General features: G+C 44.5%; 1 protein-coding gene across 1 annotated transcript; it reads right to left on the bottom strand.

Annotated features, from left to right (window-relative positions):
- Positions 1-405: 405 nt before the first annotated feature.
- Positions 406-13,449, bottom strand: LOC139565645 (G1/S-specific cyclin-D2-like). Its single transcript, XM_071386115.1, has 5 exons — positions 12,904-13,449; positions 11,697-11,912; positions 9,096-9,255; positions 6,875-7,023; positions 406-3,607 (listed from the first exon to the last, which is right to left on the bottom strand). The coding sequence occupies exons 1-5, from the start codon at positions 13,093-13,095 to the stop codon at positions 3,419-3,421; spliced, it is 906 nt and encodes a 301-aa protein (XP_071242216.1). The 5' UTR covers positions 13,096-13,449; the 3' UTR covers positions 406-3,418.
- Positions 13,450-19,957: the final 6,508 nt, after the last annotated feature.

The following is a 19,957-nucleotide window of genomic DNA, read 5'->3' as shown; positions in this document are numbered from 1 at the left end:
TCAATCAAATGAGAAGCCATTTAGCACCTTCAAGCTTCAACTTACCTTCATATGGGCCTGCATAGTTACTTGACTGCACAGTACACCACCACCAACCCAATTACTCTACACATTTCACCTTCCCTTTATCTCATCCACCAGCTGGCTCTCTATGCACCAGCAATTTGAGCCTGGGGACGAGGTTAACCTTCCCTTAACCAGCACAGAACAGAAGTACATTACTAGCCAGTAAAGATGCTTCACTCTTTTTTGTGGGTCAAATTTATTGAACAGAAGTTGTGGATCAGACACTTCTGAGGTACATGTGGTGGGGGTCAAAACGAACTGGAAACCCACAGTTTTCCACACTGAAGGATTACACAAAAATTTTTTGATCATATAAAAAAAAAACTCACTAAATGGGTACCTCACAAAATGCATTCCACTTAATCCAATACACTGATCCTAAATGTGCCAATTAAATTGTAACTCATATGTAGGAAAAATAAGATACAAAATATATTTTTTATTGTTTTCCAAATACATTTTATATAGCCGTCTCTTATTTAGCACTAGGTATGATATGAAATACCTGGTATATGGTCCTTTACTTGGCCAACGACAGATCAGTGTAATCTGACGGATGACAAGGAACTTCTGTTGTCTGAAGAGAGGAGGTGCCACGTGAATATCCTGCCTCTCATCCAGGGAAAAATCTAGAACCTATCAAAAACGTATCAGAGTCAGATTTGATTCCACTAACTCCCTGAAAAACTGCTGAGTTGTGAGGTATTGTCCAATGAACCTGAGGTACAACAACATTTCAATGGTAGAATGCAGCAAGGAAACGACAGAACACCAGATAAATGGAAAGAGTAAAACATGCTATTTTAGAAAACTGCAGAAGGTATTTCCAGTCGAAGACGTGTCCCACTTTACCGCTCTCCAGTTTACATACAGCAAGGAAAAAGCAAGGAAATAATGATACTTTAAAATTCATAATTTAGCAGCACACTCAAGTGAATATCACAATTCTAAGATTGAAAAACAAAAAGCTTAATAGCAGCAAGAAAAAGATATCAAAGATAAACAGATCCATTTTGGCTTTCATCACTTAGAAATTCATTTAAGTAATTAACAAACAAAACTTTAAAACGCTTACCCATATCTTTTCTCAGTTTATAGCAAATTTCATTTCATGAGAAAAAGCAAATAGGTTTTAAGTACTTTCTGCTTTGGTGAACGTGGATGCCAAAAGTAAAGAGCAAAGTTTTCTGCCCATAGGTTCAAAGTCAGTATGTTCTTTTTTTTCTTATCTGAAAAACAAGCTGAACTGTGGAGCAAAACAAAATACTAAAAAACTATGAACCAGAAAAAAACATTGTGTAATCCTTTCTTAGGACCATCATATTGATTTGGATATGAAGAAGGCAAAAATAAAATTCAAGTTAAATGGATGTAATCAAAGAATCAAGTCTAGATGTGATTTTTAAAGCTTTCCTAGGTTTGCATTGCAATTGATTTGGTTCCATGTTGGTAAACCCTTCTCCTACTCATTGGTCAGGAAATGCCTTCTAGTCCTTGTGCATCACCCTAAGTGGGAATCCAGCCCAGAGAAAATCAAATAACTTAAAAAAAAAAATTAAAATCATTAAAAAAATAAAACATTAGAAAACCCACCTACCCCGTTTGATCACCATCCACTTCAGCTTTTAAGGAACATGTTTTTAAAAGTGCATTTAGGTTGATCCAAGTCTTTGACCGACTTAAATATCTAGTTGGATTTAACAGGAGGCCCTTACAGGAAATGTTCTAGCACACCAAACTGCTCCCTCGTGATCAACTCTTGACCTATCAGAATGACAACCGCCTGCAGCCCTTCCAATCAAGAACAGGCTTGTTCTGGTGTGCCACGAGAGCTTCCTACCATGTCTTCATCCATTTCCCCCTCATTTGAACTGTTTGCAGTCCTTCATTTCATGGCACCAATCGTGCCGTCTCTAGTTCCATTCTCAAAACCTCCCTTTTTTGCCATCTCCTCTCACTCTCCAATAGGCTACTCCACCTTTGCCAAACTTCCACTGCTCTAAATGTTCCACACTCCAACTCTACAAACCTTTTTTAACAAGCCATCTGACACTAACAACTGTAGTTTCATTCTCATCTCCAGACTAAGACCATCCCTCCAACATGCCATCTCCCTTTCCCTAGTAGTGGCTTTGGCTGACCCAGAACAAAAACATGCTTTCACGCCAACTTTCCTGACAGACTTAAACAGTGCTCCCTGGTATAAAATGTATACATGATCCTCAATAATTTTCTAATAACATGCAGGAGTTTCTCAGAGCACACAACCCAATAACATATAACAACAAAAATAGCTTTGTTCAATTAGAAAGTAAATATTGGCTTGGTATTAACTTGGTAATGAAATCAAGACCTTAACAGCTGATAGTTGTTCTGTCCTCGCTCTCACCCTTAGGGGGCAGTATATACACACCCTCAGGACTCCTTACCTGTCTCTCTCTACCCTCTCTCTCTCTCTGTGTGTTCTGTGTGAGTGGGCCCAGCCCTCTCCTGGCCAGCATATAAGAGCATAAATAGGAAGCAGTGCTACAGATGCAGTTTAGCAGGCAGGAGATGCAGCTCTCCTGGTCCTGTACATTAGCTTCTCCTAAATAAAGGTGTATGAACACTGTGCAGAACCAAACCAGTACTTAATGTAATGAACACAATACTACAGGGGCTTCCTGTATTTGAAATTGAGGGAAACACCCACCCACTGTGAAATTGATAAATGCTTACTAATGATTAACAATTATTATAATAATCATAAAACTAAATTATATTGAAATAATAACAATATCTAGAATAACAATAATTAGAATACAATAATATGAATAATAAATGTTTTTGCTAGCTTTTTTAGAGTGAAAAACTATATTTTGTATTTTTATCAAGTAAAAAAACATATATTTCTATATTTAATAATTCAATGACGCAAATCTATTCAGGTTTCCTTTCTGCAAACCTAAGGCACTATCAAGTTTTCAAATACATTGGGTCTAAAAAAAGCTTGTTTAATTTAATATGGCACATATGTCAATATAGAACCCATTGAATTATTTTTTACCTATTCTCTATATTGTTTGTAAAAGTTCTTATCAGTTGATAATTCCAGCATGATGCTGTTGACAGCTCATAGATTGCCATCCCAAACTTTGTGGGACCTTAAAGGTTGACTTAACAAACAAGGGTGGGAACTCGTAGGTTGGTGTGGCATTTAGTAGTGGGAGTTCATTGGTTGACTTGGCGTATGTGCTGGCAGCTCATTGCTTGACATTGCGAATGTTGTTAGATCCCATAGATTGACAGAGCGACGTAATTGGTGCGAGCTCACTGGTGGGCATCACTCATGTAGATGGTGGTGGTGGGAAGCTCATAGGTTGACGTCGCGTACGTCTGTTGGGGTGCTGGATACGTCTGTTGGGGTTCTGGACTGGTCTTGCTGCTCCATTGCCTTGCTGCCTGGCCTGCCTTGGGCCATCTGCCTCTGCTGCTGTTGCTCCTGCTGCAGGCTACTGGCCAACACCCTCTCGATCTGCTCCTGACACGCCTTCAGACAGTCCTGCAACAGACACAGAGAAGAAACATCAATTCACTAACACCTCTAATTTAGGTGCTGTACACACACTCTTGATTGACCCCAGACACCTGTGGACGAACAGTTAACGCTGTCATGCAGTTACACGTTCGACAACTGACTGTTATTGGAACAGCTTTGGTCACATGCATGGCAGGCCAGACCGGGAGGGTATTATGAGTCTTGTGATAGGTGGTCGTGCCTGTTTCATGACCAGTCAGTCACTAGAACAATGGGTACCAGCGCACACAGACACCAGGCAGAGAGTGGCGACTCAATGGGCCCTTGAATCCTCCTAAACACACGTGAGGTGTGGGTAGAACATTCCTAATAGTCCTAAAGTCAATAATGGGCTAGACTTCCAAATGGTTACATAGTCCCTTTATACTGCAACATTTTTGACCAAGGCCTATTGGGTTGTTGAGAGGAACACAGCAGCCCTGAGACCAAAGAAACCTTTCTTATCACTCAGGACACAGCGGGTGAATCTCAAAAGTAATTTCCCTGATTCCGTGCGTCGTCTCGTGGGAGGTCTGACTCTATGGAGCCGAAAGAGCGGGCCCTAAAGAGTGCACACAGCTCGCAAAGAGGCCAACATTCCTTTGAAATGTACGGATAACTCAAACTTAATGGGCCACAGTCTGAGCGCCAGCGTTGCCATGGCCACATAATAACCACAGGTCTATCGAGAGCTGCTGGGTTGTTCCTGGTCTTAGACTGACTGTGGCCCCTGAGTCCCTGTGTGCTGCTGAACTGGCCTCAGGTTCCTTTGTGTAAGCCAAGAGTGCAGACTTACAGTGATAAAGAAATATCTTAGACAACAAAACAGCGATTTAATCTGTGACGCAAAATTATAGATTTTCTCATCTGCAGTATATATACATATACAGTGCCATCAGAAAGTATTCAGACCCCTTGACCTTTTCCACATTTTGTTACGTTACAGCCTTATTCTACAATGGATTAAATAAATAAAAATCCTCAGCATTCTACACACAATACCCCATAATGACGAAGCGAAAACAGGTTATCTACATAAGTATTCAGACCCTTTGCTATGAGACTCGAAATTTAGCTCAGGCGCATCCTGTTTCCATTGATCATCCTTGAGATGTTTCTACAACTTGATTGGATTCCACCTATGGTACATCCAATTGATTGGACATGATTTGGAAAGGCATACACCTGTCTATATAAGGGCCCACAGTTAACAGTGCATTACAGAGCAAAAACTAAGTCATGAGCTCAAATTAATTGTCTGTAGAGTTCCGAGACAGGATTGTGTCGAGGCACAGATCTGGGGAACGTTACCAAAACAATTCTGCATCATTGGCCTCCATCATTCTTAAATGGAAGAAGTTTGGAGCCATCAAGACTCTTCCTAGAGCTGACCGCCCGGCAAAACTGAGCAATTGGGGGAGAAGGGCCTTGGTCAGGGAGGTGACCAAGAACCCGATGGATACTCTGACAGAGCTCTAGAGTTCCTCTGTGGAGATTGGAGAACCTTCCAGAAGGACAACCATCTCTGCAGCACTCCACCAATCAGGCCTTTATGGTAGAGTGGCCAGATGGAAGCCACTCCTCAGTAAAATGCACATGACAGCATGCTTGGAGTTTTCCAAAAGGCACCTAAACACTCTCAGACCATGAGAAACAAGACTCTCTGGTCTGATGAAACCAAGCGTCAACTCTTTGGCTTGAATGCCAAGCGTCTGGAGGAAACCTGGCACCATCCCTACAGTGAAGCATGGTGGTGGCAGCATCATGCTGTGGGGATGTTTTTCAGCAGCAGGGACTGGGAGACTAGTCAGGATCAAGGCAAAGATGAACGGAGCAAAGTACAGAGAGATCCTTGATGAAAACCTGCTCCAGAGTGCTCAGGACCGCAGACTGGGGCGATGGTTCACCTTCCAACAGGACAACGACCCTAAGCACACAGCCAAGACAACGCAGGAGTGGCGTCGGGACAAGTCTCTGAATGTTCTTGAGTGGCCCAGCCAGAGCCCGGACTTGAACCCGATCGAACATCTCTGGAGAGACCTGAAAATAGCTGTGCAGCAACGCTCCCCATCCAACCTAACAGAACTTGAGAGGATCTGCAGAGAAGAATGGGAGAAACTCCCCAAATACAGGTGTGCCAAGCTTGTAGCGTCATACCCAAAAAGACACCAGGCTGTAATTGCTGTCAAAGGTGCTTTAAAAAGGACTGAGTAAAGGGTCTGAATTATTATGTAAATGTGATATTTCTGTTTTAAAAAATATATATAAATTAGCAAACATTTCTAAAAACCTGTTTTTGCTTTGTCATTATGGGGTATTTTGTGTAGATTGATGAAATTTTTTTTGAATCAATTTTAGAATAAGGCTGTAACCTAACAAAATGTGGAAGAAGTCAAGGGCAAGGGGTCTGAATACTTTCCGAAGGCACTGTGTGTGTGTGTGTATATATATAGCAGTGGAGGCTGGTGGGAGGAGCTATAATAATGGCTGGAATGGAATAAATGGGACAGAGTCAAACATGTGGTTTCCATATGTTTAATACCGTTCCATTAATTTCATTCCAGCCATTACAATGAGCCCATCCTCCTATAGCGCCTCCCACCAGCCTCCACTAATATATATGGTGTGGGAGCTCTCAATGCATGTCATCTTAAGGAGTTAGGAAATCTGTGAGTTTCTCGTCTGCCATTTCCCCTGGAAAGATGGAGCCTCTGTTAGGCATAAGAGAAGAGTTAAAGTGGGAGCCATGCAAAGGAACTGCCTGCCTGTGTCCTACCACAAGAATGTGGGCCCTGGGTTCTAAGAAGACATTCCCTTGCCTCTGCTCTTTATAGCTGCAGTCTAGGTCCTGAGCCAAGACCCACAGGCTCTGACTCCATGAAAAGTAAATAGCTTCAATGTGCGACTACTGCAGGCATACTGTAGCATCGCTCTTGTTTACCAGGAAGATCTCCGTGCTCCAAGCCCAGGAACTTTGGTGAATAGCTAAGTCTAACAGGCAGCCAAAGAGGGTGTCGGTGCCCATTGTTGGAACACATTAAGTATTTATACGCTCGCCAACACTGATATTACCATCTCTTCAATCATCTCGTTTCCCGCCATGCTCCCAAAATGTCTGCCATGTAGCACTTACCTAGCCTGATATCAGATCTGTTTGTGCTGTCTCGCTAACTCCTTGTCATTCATTGACATAACAAGGAATTGGCCAAACATTAAAAACAGACCTGGGATCAGGCTATAGACACTACTTACCACCTCAGTGTTGGTGATCTTGGCCAGCAGGTCAGTTAGACGGTCTCGACTCAGGGCCTGGTCTGATTGGTCCAGCTGCAGGCCGCAGACGGCCGCCCCCACGCTGCCCGTAGCGATCATGGAGGGGGGGTTCATAGCGAAGCTGAAATCTGAGGATAAGAGACAACGTGATCCGTCAGTCACCTGTCGGACATCAGTGAGTTCACAACAGTCAAGGGGTGACAAACCAGAATCATAGTTGCACATTCAAGTCAAGGAGTAGTCCAAAGGAAGTGAGGAAGCATTTAGAGGGGGAAAATCTACAATATAAGTTACGAACTGAGTTGAACTGTACTTTCCCACATACTAACACATTCACACAAGATGCACTATCAAGTCAAGATGTAGTCCAAACGAAGTAGCTGAGCATTTAAAGACGTTCAAACATCTTCATAATCTCTTAATATGAGTTCTTAAAGAGCTTAACCCAACTTTCCCACAGTCTAACACATGTCCAACATGGCCGTGGTGGAGCCTGTGTGTTTTCCCTCACTCTGCCTCAACTGTGATTAGGAAAACATAGCAGGAATCCTCCTACTCAGTGAGCAATGAGTTCCAGAAACTACTCCCTCTTGTCCTCCATCAACCAGGCCCAGAGCGCTGAGCGACAATAGCCCTGCCTGCTGGCGGGGGAGGGAGGAAGCAGGCCTGGAGGAAAGGAAACGGCCCTAAAGTGGACTGGGTTTAGCTTCAGCTCCAGCTCTAGCCCAAGCACAGACCCTGGTCTCTGTGCTGTGGCCTTCTCTCTCTTTATAGAAAGAGGATGCGACTGATAGCTTTGGATCAACCCCAGGGAGTAGTCCAACCACTCTCGTCTCCTCCTCAAGAGGCCAGCTGTGCAGAGGCCAGAGAGCTCCCCTGTCATGAGAACAACATTCAGTGCAGCACATAAAACCCCAAACATTTACATTATTGCTAAACCACAGCAGACTCTTTTTTTTTATTGTGGCTGTTTTGCGCTTGTGATATAAACGGGCTGCTTATGAATAGTGGGGAGACCGCTGAAACACGCCCAAATAAAAAAGCAACACTAAAATGGCACTAAACAGCTACAGGGCATGAACCTCATTGAAGGAGCCTATGGCTTGAATACCATATTGTAGTAAACAAGGACTTATGGGCCAGATCGGATCAAAGAGACACGTGGCAGTAAATCTCAATACATCAAAGTGGACTTTTTTCCTAAGTTGCATTTCCTCCCTCTAACATTATCTGACGTGAAAGATGTAATATATAGGAGAGAGAGAGAGAGAGCAGCAGCTGCCTACAGGTCAGCTAGATCGGACTGTCTTATTACTGCAGTCCATTCAATCAGAACAAGGACATAGGAGGTAGGGCAGGTAGCCTAGTGGTTAGAGCTTTGGGCCAGTAACCGAAAGGTTGCTAGATCGAATCCCCGAGCTGACAAGGTAAAAATCTGTCGTTCTGCCCCTGAACAAGGAAGTTCAGGGGCACTGTTCCTAGGCGGTCATTGTGAATAAGAATTTGTTCTTAACTGACTTGCCTAGTTAAATAAAGGTAAAAAATACAATAGGATAAAGGAAACAAACCCATTGGGATTCATCCTTAGAGTTTAGGAAGGGTCTGAAGCAGCATCTGAGTCCATCCTGCCCCACAGCAGAGATGTACAGAGGCTAGGGGAGGAAGGAAGACTGCCGGCTGCCAGTTCTGACTTATCAAACCTGGAAGGGCCTCTGTCAATAAACAATACGCAGAGAGAGAAAGCAATCCAGCTGCTGCATCCTAGTCCACAGAGGAGGAGGTGGAAGGGGAGCCAAACAGCAGGCGAGGAGACTCATCCACCCACTGTCATCACAGGGGGAGGCTAACCTAAACACTACACGCACTGAGAGGATTCTCCCAGCCTCCTTTAACTATACTATTAATGCCTTATATGCTCAAAGTGCTCTCGATACAGCTTGCATCTGCTTTTAGTAGCCGTTCTAATGTAAAGATGACCCCATTAGGCTACGAGAAGTGTTCCAGTGATGGGAAGAGAAACGTGGAGAGCAGCCATTGGATGGATGTGTGTTTGTGGTCCCTGCCCTTAGACTGCTGAGTAGAGGGTCAGATGAGTGCAATCAACGATGAGTCACAATGTCAGATAGATTGTGAACGAGAAAAAGGCGAGACTATCCTATCAGGAAGCAGAAGTTCTCCTGAGGTAATTTCCTGTTATTACCTGTGGCACACAGGGCGATGAATGTCTGTGTGTGCTTGCGAACCACAGATAGCTTCTTTTTGGGCAGGGGCAGTCTGTGTAGGATGTGATCCACAAAGTCATTTGGGATGACTGCTGCCATGTTCCACTTCAACTTCCCTAGGACCACCAACTCCCAGTCCTAGAGGACAGAGACAGAAGGAAGAAAACAAAAGCTTGAGAAGAATTGCAATGTCTTGTGGATCATTATTATGCATTCACCACTTTACTCAGCCTTACTGTCAACAAATGCATGAGCTGGGTTTATAAGCTGCTAACACTTTATAGGGTATTAGTGCTAAACGATTAACCAAAATGTTGGTTTTTAAACTACTAATTGACTGACGTCGGTTCAATTATTAGAATTGCATTTTGTTTTTGTTTCTTCTTCTGTGAGCTCAATGCACACATCGTCCAGTTTCTCTAGAGATAAATCATATCGAGCCTGAACTGTGCGATGTAGTAGGGTGTTGTCGTTTCCAACAGGCCAATATTCTGCATAGTTTAGTGAAGTAATTAACTACAATAACCATAATCCATTGCGCATCTACTTGTCCGGTCTGGGTTTATTTTACGCCTGCTACGGAGGAGAGATAAATGCATGAGGTGATAGAGAGCAGCTGTTGCTTCGCGAGGAATCTACCTGAAAATAGATTGTTGGTATTCAGCAGTCATAAAAATATGCCTTATTTACTTTGAAGTACTAAAATAGTGATTTTGTCAGACAGAATAGGCAGCAGCTCTATAGAGATGAGAGGACTTGGAATGAAATAATAGTCCTCAAATAAAACAAGTGTAATATACATAACTGAAATAGTTTATTAAAAGTAAAATAATGTGAAATGATGCTTAATAAGTGATAAGCGGTAATGGGCAGTCACTACCATCATGGGACTTTTATTAGTGGTTTTATTCTGTTGCACTATAGGGTATGTTTGAGGATTATTGATCCTGTTACTCTTCTGTTTGCCATGAAATACCATGCATACCAACAAGTCTGTCTCAATTCAGAGGAGACATCATTCAACACCAGAGCAACATTTTCCTTGACACTCTCTCTCTCTGCATGGTTCTCTCATTGCTCTTCATGTGACGTGTCGAGCCTCGCCACTGGTTCCAGCCAGAGACAGCAGCATCACAGCCACAGTTGCTTCCTTCCTGTCACAAGCCTTAGCTAGCGTCTTTGGTCTGCACCGCCCGTGTTGGTTAGCACGCTGCGGGGAGCTTTCATGTTAAAAGCAGCCTCACCCCAAGGGGAAAAGGAATGGAACAAAACAGCCAATGTGACAAATTCAGCTGATCCCCCGACTGGTTTCCTCTTTTGAGATGATGGGTCAACCCGAGATGGAGACTGTGGCAGGGAACGCCCATGTTTACTGAAACCCCTCTGTTAGTGTGGACAGGGACAGGCCCATCTCTGAGCAGCTCTCTCAGATTATAGGGGCAGCCCAGAACAAGCGGCAGCCATACAGCGGGACTTCATTAATCTATATGCGTTTCCTACCAGCGCAGCGCCACACATGCAAACGATTAACCTATGGTAAGCCTGTGGAGAATGTTGACTGAAGATGTGCAGGGAGGTCTGTGCTATTGTCGCTGCTGCGCTCACTTCCTGGACAGCTGCCCTTGCTAGAAACCCCCTGAATTCCCCGCTCTCTCCCAGCTGATACACCAGCAGTGGCTCATTGACAAAGAATCTCAATTTCACCATCCATGTTTCTTCTTAGCCTGGTCCCAGGTCTGTTTGTGCCGTCTAGCATGAGTTGGCATTACTGTGACCTTAGGAATTGGCAAGACAGCACAAACACATCTGGGACCAGCCTCTACCTATAAGTTTCCATTCACTTTTTCCAAGGAAACCTCTAGCACAAGGGTTGTGTGATGACGCAACCCCAGCAGCTGGACAGCAGAGGAGAAGAGGACACAGTCCTATAGCTCTCCTATGGTGATTCATATTTGGACACTTGAGCAACATGGGTGGGACATGCCATTTATTGTAGTGTAATGGTAGGGAGGAATGTTTTATCTGATACTAAGGAGTCACAGACTTTAAACAGTTGCTAAGAGGGGAGGCTGGTTAACTGGGGGGGGGGGGGGGGGTCCCCTGTGGAATAACCTGTGAACAGTCCCCTGAGTGAGACCAATCATTCAATTAACAGAAAGTGGTCAAGAAAACACCGTTGGATATTATGAAACAAATGTATATAAACTTCCTCAACCAGTGGATATTAATAGAAACCTTTGTGGAAGTATGCACTACTGTTCCTTTCTACAAATGATTAATCCACAATGTTGGAAATGTTGAAATCCTTCTACCACAAGACAAACTGGATAACTGCCACTAGGTGGCAACACAGGCCACTTTAGTTCAGACCTGATCAGGCACTCTCCTCATGCATGCATAGGCCCACTGTATGGCCAAGGAATGAATCAGTCTCCAGAACTGTACACTGACATATTTAACCAAATATGGCAGAAGAAAAAAACTTTATATTGTACAATTATTGGGCTATACATGAATGTATGATGTTTTAAGTAATTGCATACTTTTCCATGCATTAAGAGAAAACAATAGTTTCTTACCAGCAGTTCCCTTGGTGTGATGGAGTTGTCTGTGTACATGCACAGCTTTTCTGCAGTTAATGGACGACTCTCCTTTAACTTTGTTGCAAGGAACATGCATACAGCTCCTAGAAGTTGCAAATAACACTTTCTAGTGGGCGCCACCGCTAAAAATCTGTCCAAATAATTAATAGCCAAGGGGAAAACGTCTTCCTCACTCTTCTCCTCTTCACAAACCTGGTGGGAGAGAATAGTATTATTATATTAGGCCTACTATTTTTAATTATTCTATCAATATGTACATGAATGTCTGCAGAAACAAGAAAATATCCCTTTTCAACATTTGCATGATGGGAAAACCAAATGTGATCTATGTTGTCGATATTCAGTGGATCCGCATTAAAAGCTTCAATATCAAAGTATATCAAAGAGTTCTCATTCGTTATAGCCTGTAGCGGAAGTCGTGCCCAAACACCCACGCTGCTCATTTCGCCATGTCCGTCATATTTTCAAAAAATAATTACAAATATAAATAAATTAGCTACAGCAGGAAAATTGTATGCGTAATGTTCATAAGCCATTCCTAAACCATTCCCGAAAATTGAGAAAGTAATTTGTCTTCGATTAAAGTTAATAATGGCAAAAACTAAAGTAGCCTGTGCGTGCTTGCTATTTTGAGGCAGCAAGAACTGGAAAGATTTTTTTCAAAAATGTGTCATAATTATTTAGAACGGACAAATTGGATAGATTCAACATGAAAATGAAGCTTAGAATGTCTTCTTCCATTTAACTGATTCCATAACCAATACAATCCAAGATATTGACATTCAGCTAACTTAAACGCATGGTGATGACTTTAGCTAGCCTGGTGGAACTTCCCAGGCACCACATGCCTTGCATCGGTCATGTCTCAGTGAATTAAATTGTAAAAATTCGGCTACATGCCATGCATGCCAGCTCTCAAAACAACCATGCTATGAAACTTTAATAAACCATCTGAATAAATAGACAAACTTATTACAGAGTTATTAGAACATGCAACATTCTTATACAAAACGCACACACCCCTGTAGGCTCATTTGTTTTAGAGAAATCAAATCGTATTATACACAGCACACTTATTATAGTGAGATATGCCTTCAAACAATATACCTGACCAATGCACAAATGCCTTGAAAACAGCACTATACCTGACCAATGCACATGTAGGCTAAAAACGCTCACAAACCTCGTGCATCCATCCTGCAACCATTCGCCTCATATGTGGCTGAATGTCCTTCTGGACACATTTAAAATACGAACATTGCGGTAGAAACCTGTCTTCTATGGTTAGCAGACGTTGCAATACTCTGTCGTCATAGAGAATGTTGGGGTCAATTTGGGCAAGCACGACTTTGTCCTCGAAGCAAAGAAGTTCCATGGTTCGGTTCTTTCCTTTGCAGAAAAAATAAATAACGTCAAAACAGTAGTGGGGACAGTGTAAAACAGCTGGAGAAGTAGGCTATTCGGGAGGAAGCATGGGTGAGACTGCAGGGTTTATTCCAGCGTAGTCCTGCCTCTCGATAGCCTCTGTTTCCTCTCAGCCCTGGGCTTTAGGCTACTTGCCGCTTATTGAAGTCTGAATAAACGCAGGGTAGTCTATAGGCTATGATGCAAGCATATCTCATTCTGCACAATAGTTGGCTAGGCTATAGTGATAGAGCAAAAGCTTGTTGTACAATCTATCTTTTGCTGTGTTGCTAGAAGCAGGAACCGGATGAATGCCACCTCACTCGTTTAACTTGTCCCTCTCCCCACCCCAACTCCGGTCTCACACATGCGCTGATGCAGTGAAATCGAACATTAGGCTAAAGAAATGTCAGACATGAACCTAATCGATCACAGTAGCATTGTGAGGTTTCTGTATCTCTTATATCTTAGTTTGTCATATTTAACCAGGCTACTGCTTCTACTACGGCTAACGAATATGTCTCGGCTATTCTTATCTAGGCTATTCTTAATTGGCACTTAATGTGTTAATTATCAAGAGCTTGGAATCTAGCAAACTAAACTGCAAGCTTTTCTTTAGTTCAACTAACTCAATGTTTACAGAACAGTATCCTATACTGTTGAAAAAGCAACTAAAAACCATTGAGCTGAAAAAGCAACATCTTACTGGGATGATTACACAAATGTCCTCTTTCACAAACATTACCAAAAATAACTAAATGAAATATGCTGCATCTTCTGAGTTTTTGTATGCACAGAAAGAGAGGGAGAATTGTCTCTATGGGAATACCAAGGTTAGTTGAATTAGTTTACTTCAAAGGGGACAGGCTGAAACCATTCAGTTTGCATTCCACTTTCAGGTCAGACAGATACGCAATTAATATAGGCCTATGGGGGAACAAGCTGACGAACTCAGTTATGGCGTGCATGAGTCTCAGCTGGAGACCAAATGGAACCCTGGCTGCTATGCTCATACCAGGCAGCCATAATCCAAACCTTGGGGGAAACGGAGGTGTCAGACAGATAACGCTCCCTTTAGTCAGTGCTGCTGTGTGTGCATGTGTCTAATGATAACACGTGTCAGCTACTATCACACAGTCCAAGTCGCACAGAGGTAACAGAGACTGGCCAGAGCCCTGGGAAAACGTGGAGGAGCGTGAAATCACCTTGATCCAAAGATTCCTGCTGCATACCAGCTCACTGAACCCATTAGAGCAGAGGCTCCGAGACATACAGGCCCCCAGATCAGAACAGATCACAGGATGACACCAGGGTCAGAGAAAGAGACACAGACACACAGACACACACACACACACACACACACACACACACACACACACACACACACACACACACACACACACACACACACACACACACACACACACACACACACACACACACACTGGGGAGAGAAAGATAGTGAGGTAAAGAAAGATATTAGCTAATCCCTGAAATTGTCCTGAAGGTCAACGTCATTATGTTAAGACTGATTTGTGATCGAGTGAGTAATACAAGCGAAACAGGTAAATAAAACCGCCATGAAGTGTCAGTTCACTGCCAAACCTGATTATAGAGTGCCCACATAGCCAGGGCCCAGAGTTTTTCATGACAGTCTGACCCTCAGGGACAACTCGGAGCACCACGATGGCACATGAAGAGGCACAAAGTCTATTTTGGTTTATTTGCAGCAGAAAGGAGCATTCCAGGCAGGAATGCCTGTGTGTGAACAGTCAGTGGTGAGAACCTCTTTCAGGGCTGTAGAGTGGTACTGGAAGCCAATGCGGTAAGAACCTCTCTCAGAGCTGTAGAGTGGTACTGGAAGCCAATGAGGGTAAGAACCTCTCTCAGTGCTGTAGAGTGGTACTTGGAGCCAATGCGGTAAGAACCTCTCTCAGAGCTTCTCAGAGCTGTAGAGTTGTACTGGGAGCCAATGCGGTAAGAACCTCTCTCAGTGCTGTAGAGTTGTACTGGGAGCCAATGCGGTAAGAACCTCTCTCAGAGCTGTAGAGTTGTACTGGTAGCCAATGCGGTAAGAACCTCTGTCAGTGCTGTAGAGTTGTACTGGGAGCCAATGCGGTAAGAACCTCTCTCAGAGCTGTAGAGTTGTACTGGGAGCCAATGCGGTAAGAACCTCTCTCAGAGCTGTAGAGTTGTACTGGGAGCCAATGCGGTAAGAACCTCTCTCAGAGCTGTAGAGTGGTATTTGGAGCCAATGTGGTAAGAACCTCTCTCAGAGCTGTAGAGTTGTACTGGTAGCCAATGCGGTAAGAACCTCTGTCAGTGCTGTAGAGTTGTACTGGGAGCCAATGCGGTAAGAACCTCTCTCAGAGCTTCTCAGAGCTGTATAGTTGTACTGGGAGCCAATGCGGTAAAACCTCTCTCAGAGCTGTAGAGTTGTACTGGGAGCCAATGCGGTAAAAACCTCTCTCAGAGCTGTAGAGTTGTACTGGGAGCCAATGCGGTAAGAACCTCTCTCAGAGCTGTAGAGTGGTATTTGGAGCCAATGTGGTAAGAACCTCTCTCAGAGCTTCTCAGAGCTGTAGAGTTGTACTGGGAGCCAATGCGGTAAGAACCTCTCTCAGAGCTGTAGAGTTGTACTGGGAGCCAATACGGTAAGAACCTCTCTCAGAGCTGTAGAGTTGTACTGGGAGCCAATGTGGTAAGAACCTCTCTCAGAGCTTCTCAGAGCTGTAGAGTTGTACTGGGAGCCAATGCGGTAAGGACCTCTCTCAGAGCTTCTCAGAGCTGTAGAGTTGTACTGGGAGCCAATGCAGTAAGAACCTCTCTCAGAGCTTCTCAGAGCTGTAGAGTTGTACTGGGAGCCAATGCGGTAAGAACCTCTCTCAGAGCTGTAGAGTTGTACTGGGAGCCAATGCGGTAAGAACCTCTCTCAGAGCTGTAGAGTTGTACTGGGAGCCAATGTGGTAAGAACCTCTCTCAGTGCTGTAGAGTGGTACTTGGAGCCAATGCGGTAAGAACCTCTCTCAGAGCTTCTCAGAGCTGTAGAGTGGTACTGGAAGCCAATGCGGTAAGAACCTCTCTCAGAGCTGTAGAGTGGTACTGGAAGCCAATGAGGGTAAGAACCTCTCTCAGTGCTGTAGAGTGGTACTTGGAGCCAATGCGGTAAGAACCTCTCTCAGAGCTTCTCAGAGCTGTAGAGTTGTACTGGGAGCCAATGCGGTAAGAACCTCTCTCAGTGCTGTAGAGTTGTACTGGGAGCCAATGCGGTAAGAACCTCTCTCAGAGCTGTAGAGTTGTACTGGTAGCCAATGCGGTAAGAACCTCTGTCAGTGCTGTAGAGTTGTACTGGGAGCCAATGCGGTAAGAACCTCTCTCAGAGCTGTAGAGTTGTACTGGGAGCCAATGCGGTAAGAACCTCTCTCAGAGCTGTAGAGTTGTACTGGGAGCCAATGCGGTAAGAACCTCTCTCAGAGCTGTAGAGTGGTTTTTGGAGCCAATGTGGTAAGAACCTCTCTCAGAGCTGTAGAGTTGTACTGGTAGCCAATGCGGTAAGAACCTCTGTCAGTGCTGTAGAGTTGTACTGGGAGCCAATGCGGTAAGAACCTCTCTCAGAGCTTCTCAGAGCTGTATAGTTGTACTGGGAGCCAATGCGGTAAAACCTCTCTCAGAGCTGTAGAGTTGTACTGGGAGCCAATGCGGTAAAAACCTCTCTCAGAGCTGTAGAGTTGTACTGGGAGCCAATGCGGTAAGAACCTCTCTCAGAGCTGTAGAGTGGTATTTGGAGCCAATGTGGTAAGAACCTCTCTCAGAGCTTCTCAGAGCTGTAGAGTTGTACTGGGAGCCAATGCGGTAAGAACCTCTCTCAGAGCTGTAGAGTTGTACTGGGAGCCAATACGGTAAGAACCTCTCTCAGAGCTGTAGAGTTGTACTGGGAGCCAATGTGGTAAGAACCTCTCTCAGAGCTTCTCAGAGCTGTAGAGTTGTACTGGGAGCCAATGCGGTAAGGACCTCTCTCAGAGCTTCTCAGAGCTGTAGAGTTGTACTGGGAGCCAATGCAGTAAGAACCTCTCTCAGAGCTTCTCAGAGCTGTAGAGTTGTACTGGGAGCCAATGCGGTAAGAACCTCTCTCAGAGCTGTAGAGTTGTACTGGGAGCCAATGCGGTAAGAACCTCTCTCAGAGCTGTAGAGTTGTACTGGGAGCCAATGTGGTAAGAACCTCTCTCAGAGCTTCTCAGAGCTGTAGAGTGGTACTTGGAGCCAATGCGGTAAGGACCTCTCTCAGAGCTGTAGAGTTGTACTGGGAGCCAATGCGGTAAGAACCTCTCTCAGAGCTGTAGAGTTGTACTGGGAGCCAATGTGGTAAGAACCTCTCTCAGAGCTTCTCAGAGCTGTAGAGTAGTACTGGGAGCCAATGCGGTGAGATAATTACATTACAGATATTGGGTAATGGACATGACTAGCACAGCTTCAAGGTTTGTGTGTGGTAATGGGGTTAACACACTCAATAGAGTTATGTATGTGTAGGGTAGTCGGCATTTTACATCAGAGACTCCCATCACTCCTAAGGTTCTTCTCCAAAGCAAAGTAAACCTATGAAGAAGCCAGTGAATGCGGAAAAGCTGACCTGGCACAGAATAAAAACCATAGAGAGCAAAAGGCATGTGGGTTGGCCTGACTGCAGCCTAAGTCATTCCTTTCAATTTGAGTCCTGTTGAAGACTGAGGGAAGATAATAAAAGATTTACATAGAAAACATAGACAGACACACAGACGTAGTCTATGCAGACATGCATAAACAGTTAAATTTAGTCTCAGACGAGCTAGAGAGAAATGAATGGAAAAAACTATACATTCAGAACAGGAAAAAGAGGGGTGTTTCCCACATTGTGCATTGAGAGATTCTCAGTGAAACTGAAAGCTCTTATACAAAGCCCAATGGCAACATTTAAGAAGACAACGTTGAGACAGTAAGCACTTCTGGGTTCAGTCTTCGGTCTTGAACACAGACCTGAGTCAGTGGCTCTATCCAACCTTCTCTCAGCCCCTCCTATATACAACTATCCCTCTATCTCTCTCTCCCGCTCTCTCTCTAACGTCCATCAGCTTGTGTCTCTATCTTGTAACCAGCATCTCTCCGAGAACATTGGCCTACTCTGTCCCTTCCATACACTCAGGAGTGAGTCAGGCGGCAGGTAGCTTAGTGGTTAGAGCATTGGGCCAGTAACCGAAAGGTTGCTAGATCGAATCCACGAGCTGACAAGGTAAAAATCTGTTGTTCTGCCCCTGAACAAGGCAGTTAACCCACTGTTCCTAGGCAGTCATTGTAAATAAAGATTTGTTCTCAACTGACTTGCCTAGTTAAATAAAAAAAAGAGAGAGGGTGCAAAAGGAGGAACAGGGGAGCTTGAATTAAGTCACGAGCAGCTAGTGAAATAGGTTGGATTTTTACTGGGTGAGATCACATCCTCTCCTCTGAACAGAGAACAAAACTCATCCTCTGACGCCTGGAGGAGCGCACTCTGCCCAGCCTGAGACGGGGTCTGTGTCTTTGTATGTCAACCTGTACGTACAGTATACAGTATGCATACATGAGTGTGATGTGTGCCATACTTGGTAGAAGGACTCTGCGTTATGTAACTAACCAGCCCGAGTTCACAGGAGGTTGGTGGCACCCTAATTGGAGAGGACGGGCTTGTGGTAATGGCTGGAGCGGAATTAATGCAACGGTATCAACTACATCAAACACAGTTTCCATGTGTTTGATGCCATTCCATTCGCTCCATTCCAGCCATTATTATGAGCCATCCTCCCCTCAGCAGCCTCCACTGAGTCAGTTCCCTTCCTCGCCCCCTCCGGTTGCCTCTCCTCTCCTCACATCACAGACATCTCAAGGCAGTGAAGAAGGGAAGCGGTCTGAGTGGGAGCCAATAGGCAGTGGGCTGCCTGTCACAAGTGGACCGGGTCTGTGCGGTCAAAGATCAGGGGAAGGAAGAACACAAACAAAAAAGATTCCGGTGAGGGAGCTTCTGTCAGCAGCAGCGTCGGCTGGTGCTTTCTGAATGGGGAGGATGCTGTATTTGGTTGTGCTGGGGTGAGGGGGTGTGTCCTTGCGACCACCAGCATCCTCTTTAAAGGCTGATTCATCAGGGACAGGATGTCCAACAGGAAGACAGGCCCAGGGGGCAGATAGACCAACAGAGTAGCTGGTCATGCATACAGTATCCTCGTCCCAAACAAAAGTTCTGTACAAACTGATGATTGCTGTTGTTCTGTAGCCTGTTGAAAACATGGTGTGTTAATCAGTGGCGAGCAGTTTCCAGTAAAACATTTTCAGAGAAGTTTATTTTAAAGCGCTGGCCCCACTTGTCTACAAATAACATTGCTTTCTTTGTCTCTGTGACTTCCCTTCGTCTTTGCAACATTTCCTCCCCAGCACACTTACATTTCCCTCCAGAGAGAAAGGAGGAAATGGGGCCCTAGCTCGCATGGCTGAAGAAAGTGCTTTGAAAACTGCTATAGCACGGTGATCCGACTCCCTATAAATCGCTAGCTGGGAAGGGTAGACTCCTGGGTCTGCTCTGGGGGCTGCCCCGGCCCTGTTCCTTTCCTGTGTGTGATGCATGCTAACCATGGGCCTCTTATTCCTATACCAGGCACAAAGAGACCTCTGTGAGAGGATAGCCATCTCAGCTCACATCTTAATTCACCTTATTGGTCTCATTGCTTGATTAGATTGAGGGAGGACGCAGGCTCCCCTGTCGCCAGACTCAGCCATTCAACAGGACGATGGAAGTCATCGTGCAGCCCAAAGTGGGACTTGGATTCCATCCA

This window comes from Salvelinus alpinus, chromosome 37, assembly GCF_045679555.1.
Source record: "Salvelinus alpinus chromosome 37, SLU_Salpinus.1, whole genome shotgun sequence".
In the NCBI taxonomy this organism is placed as follows: domain Eukaryota; kingdom Metazoa; phylum Chordata; class Actinopteri; order Salmoniformes; family Salmonidae; genus Salvelinus; species Salvelinus alpinus.
Note: the sequence above shows the minus strand (reverse complement) of the source record. Positions and strands in the feature narration are given on the sequence as shown.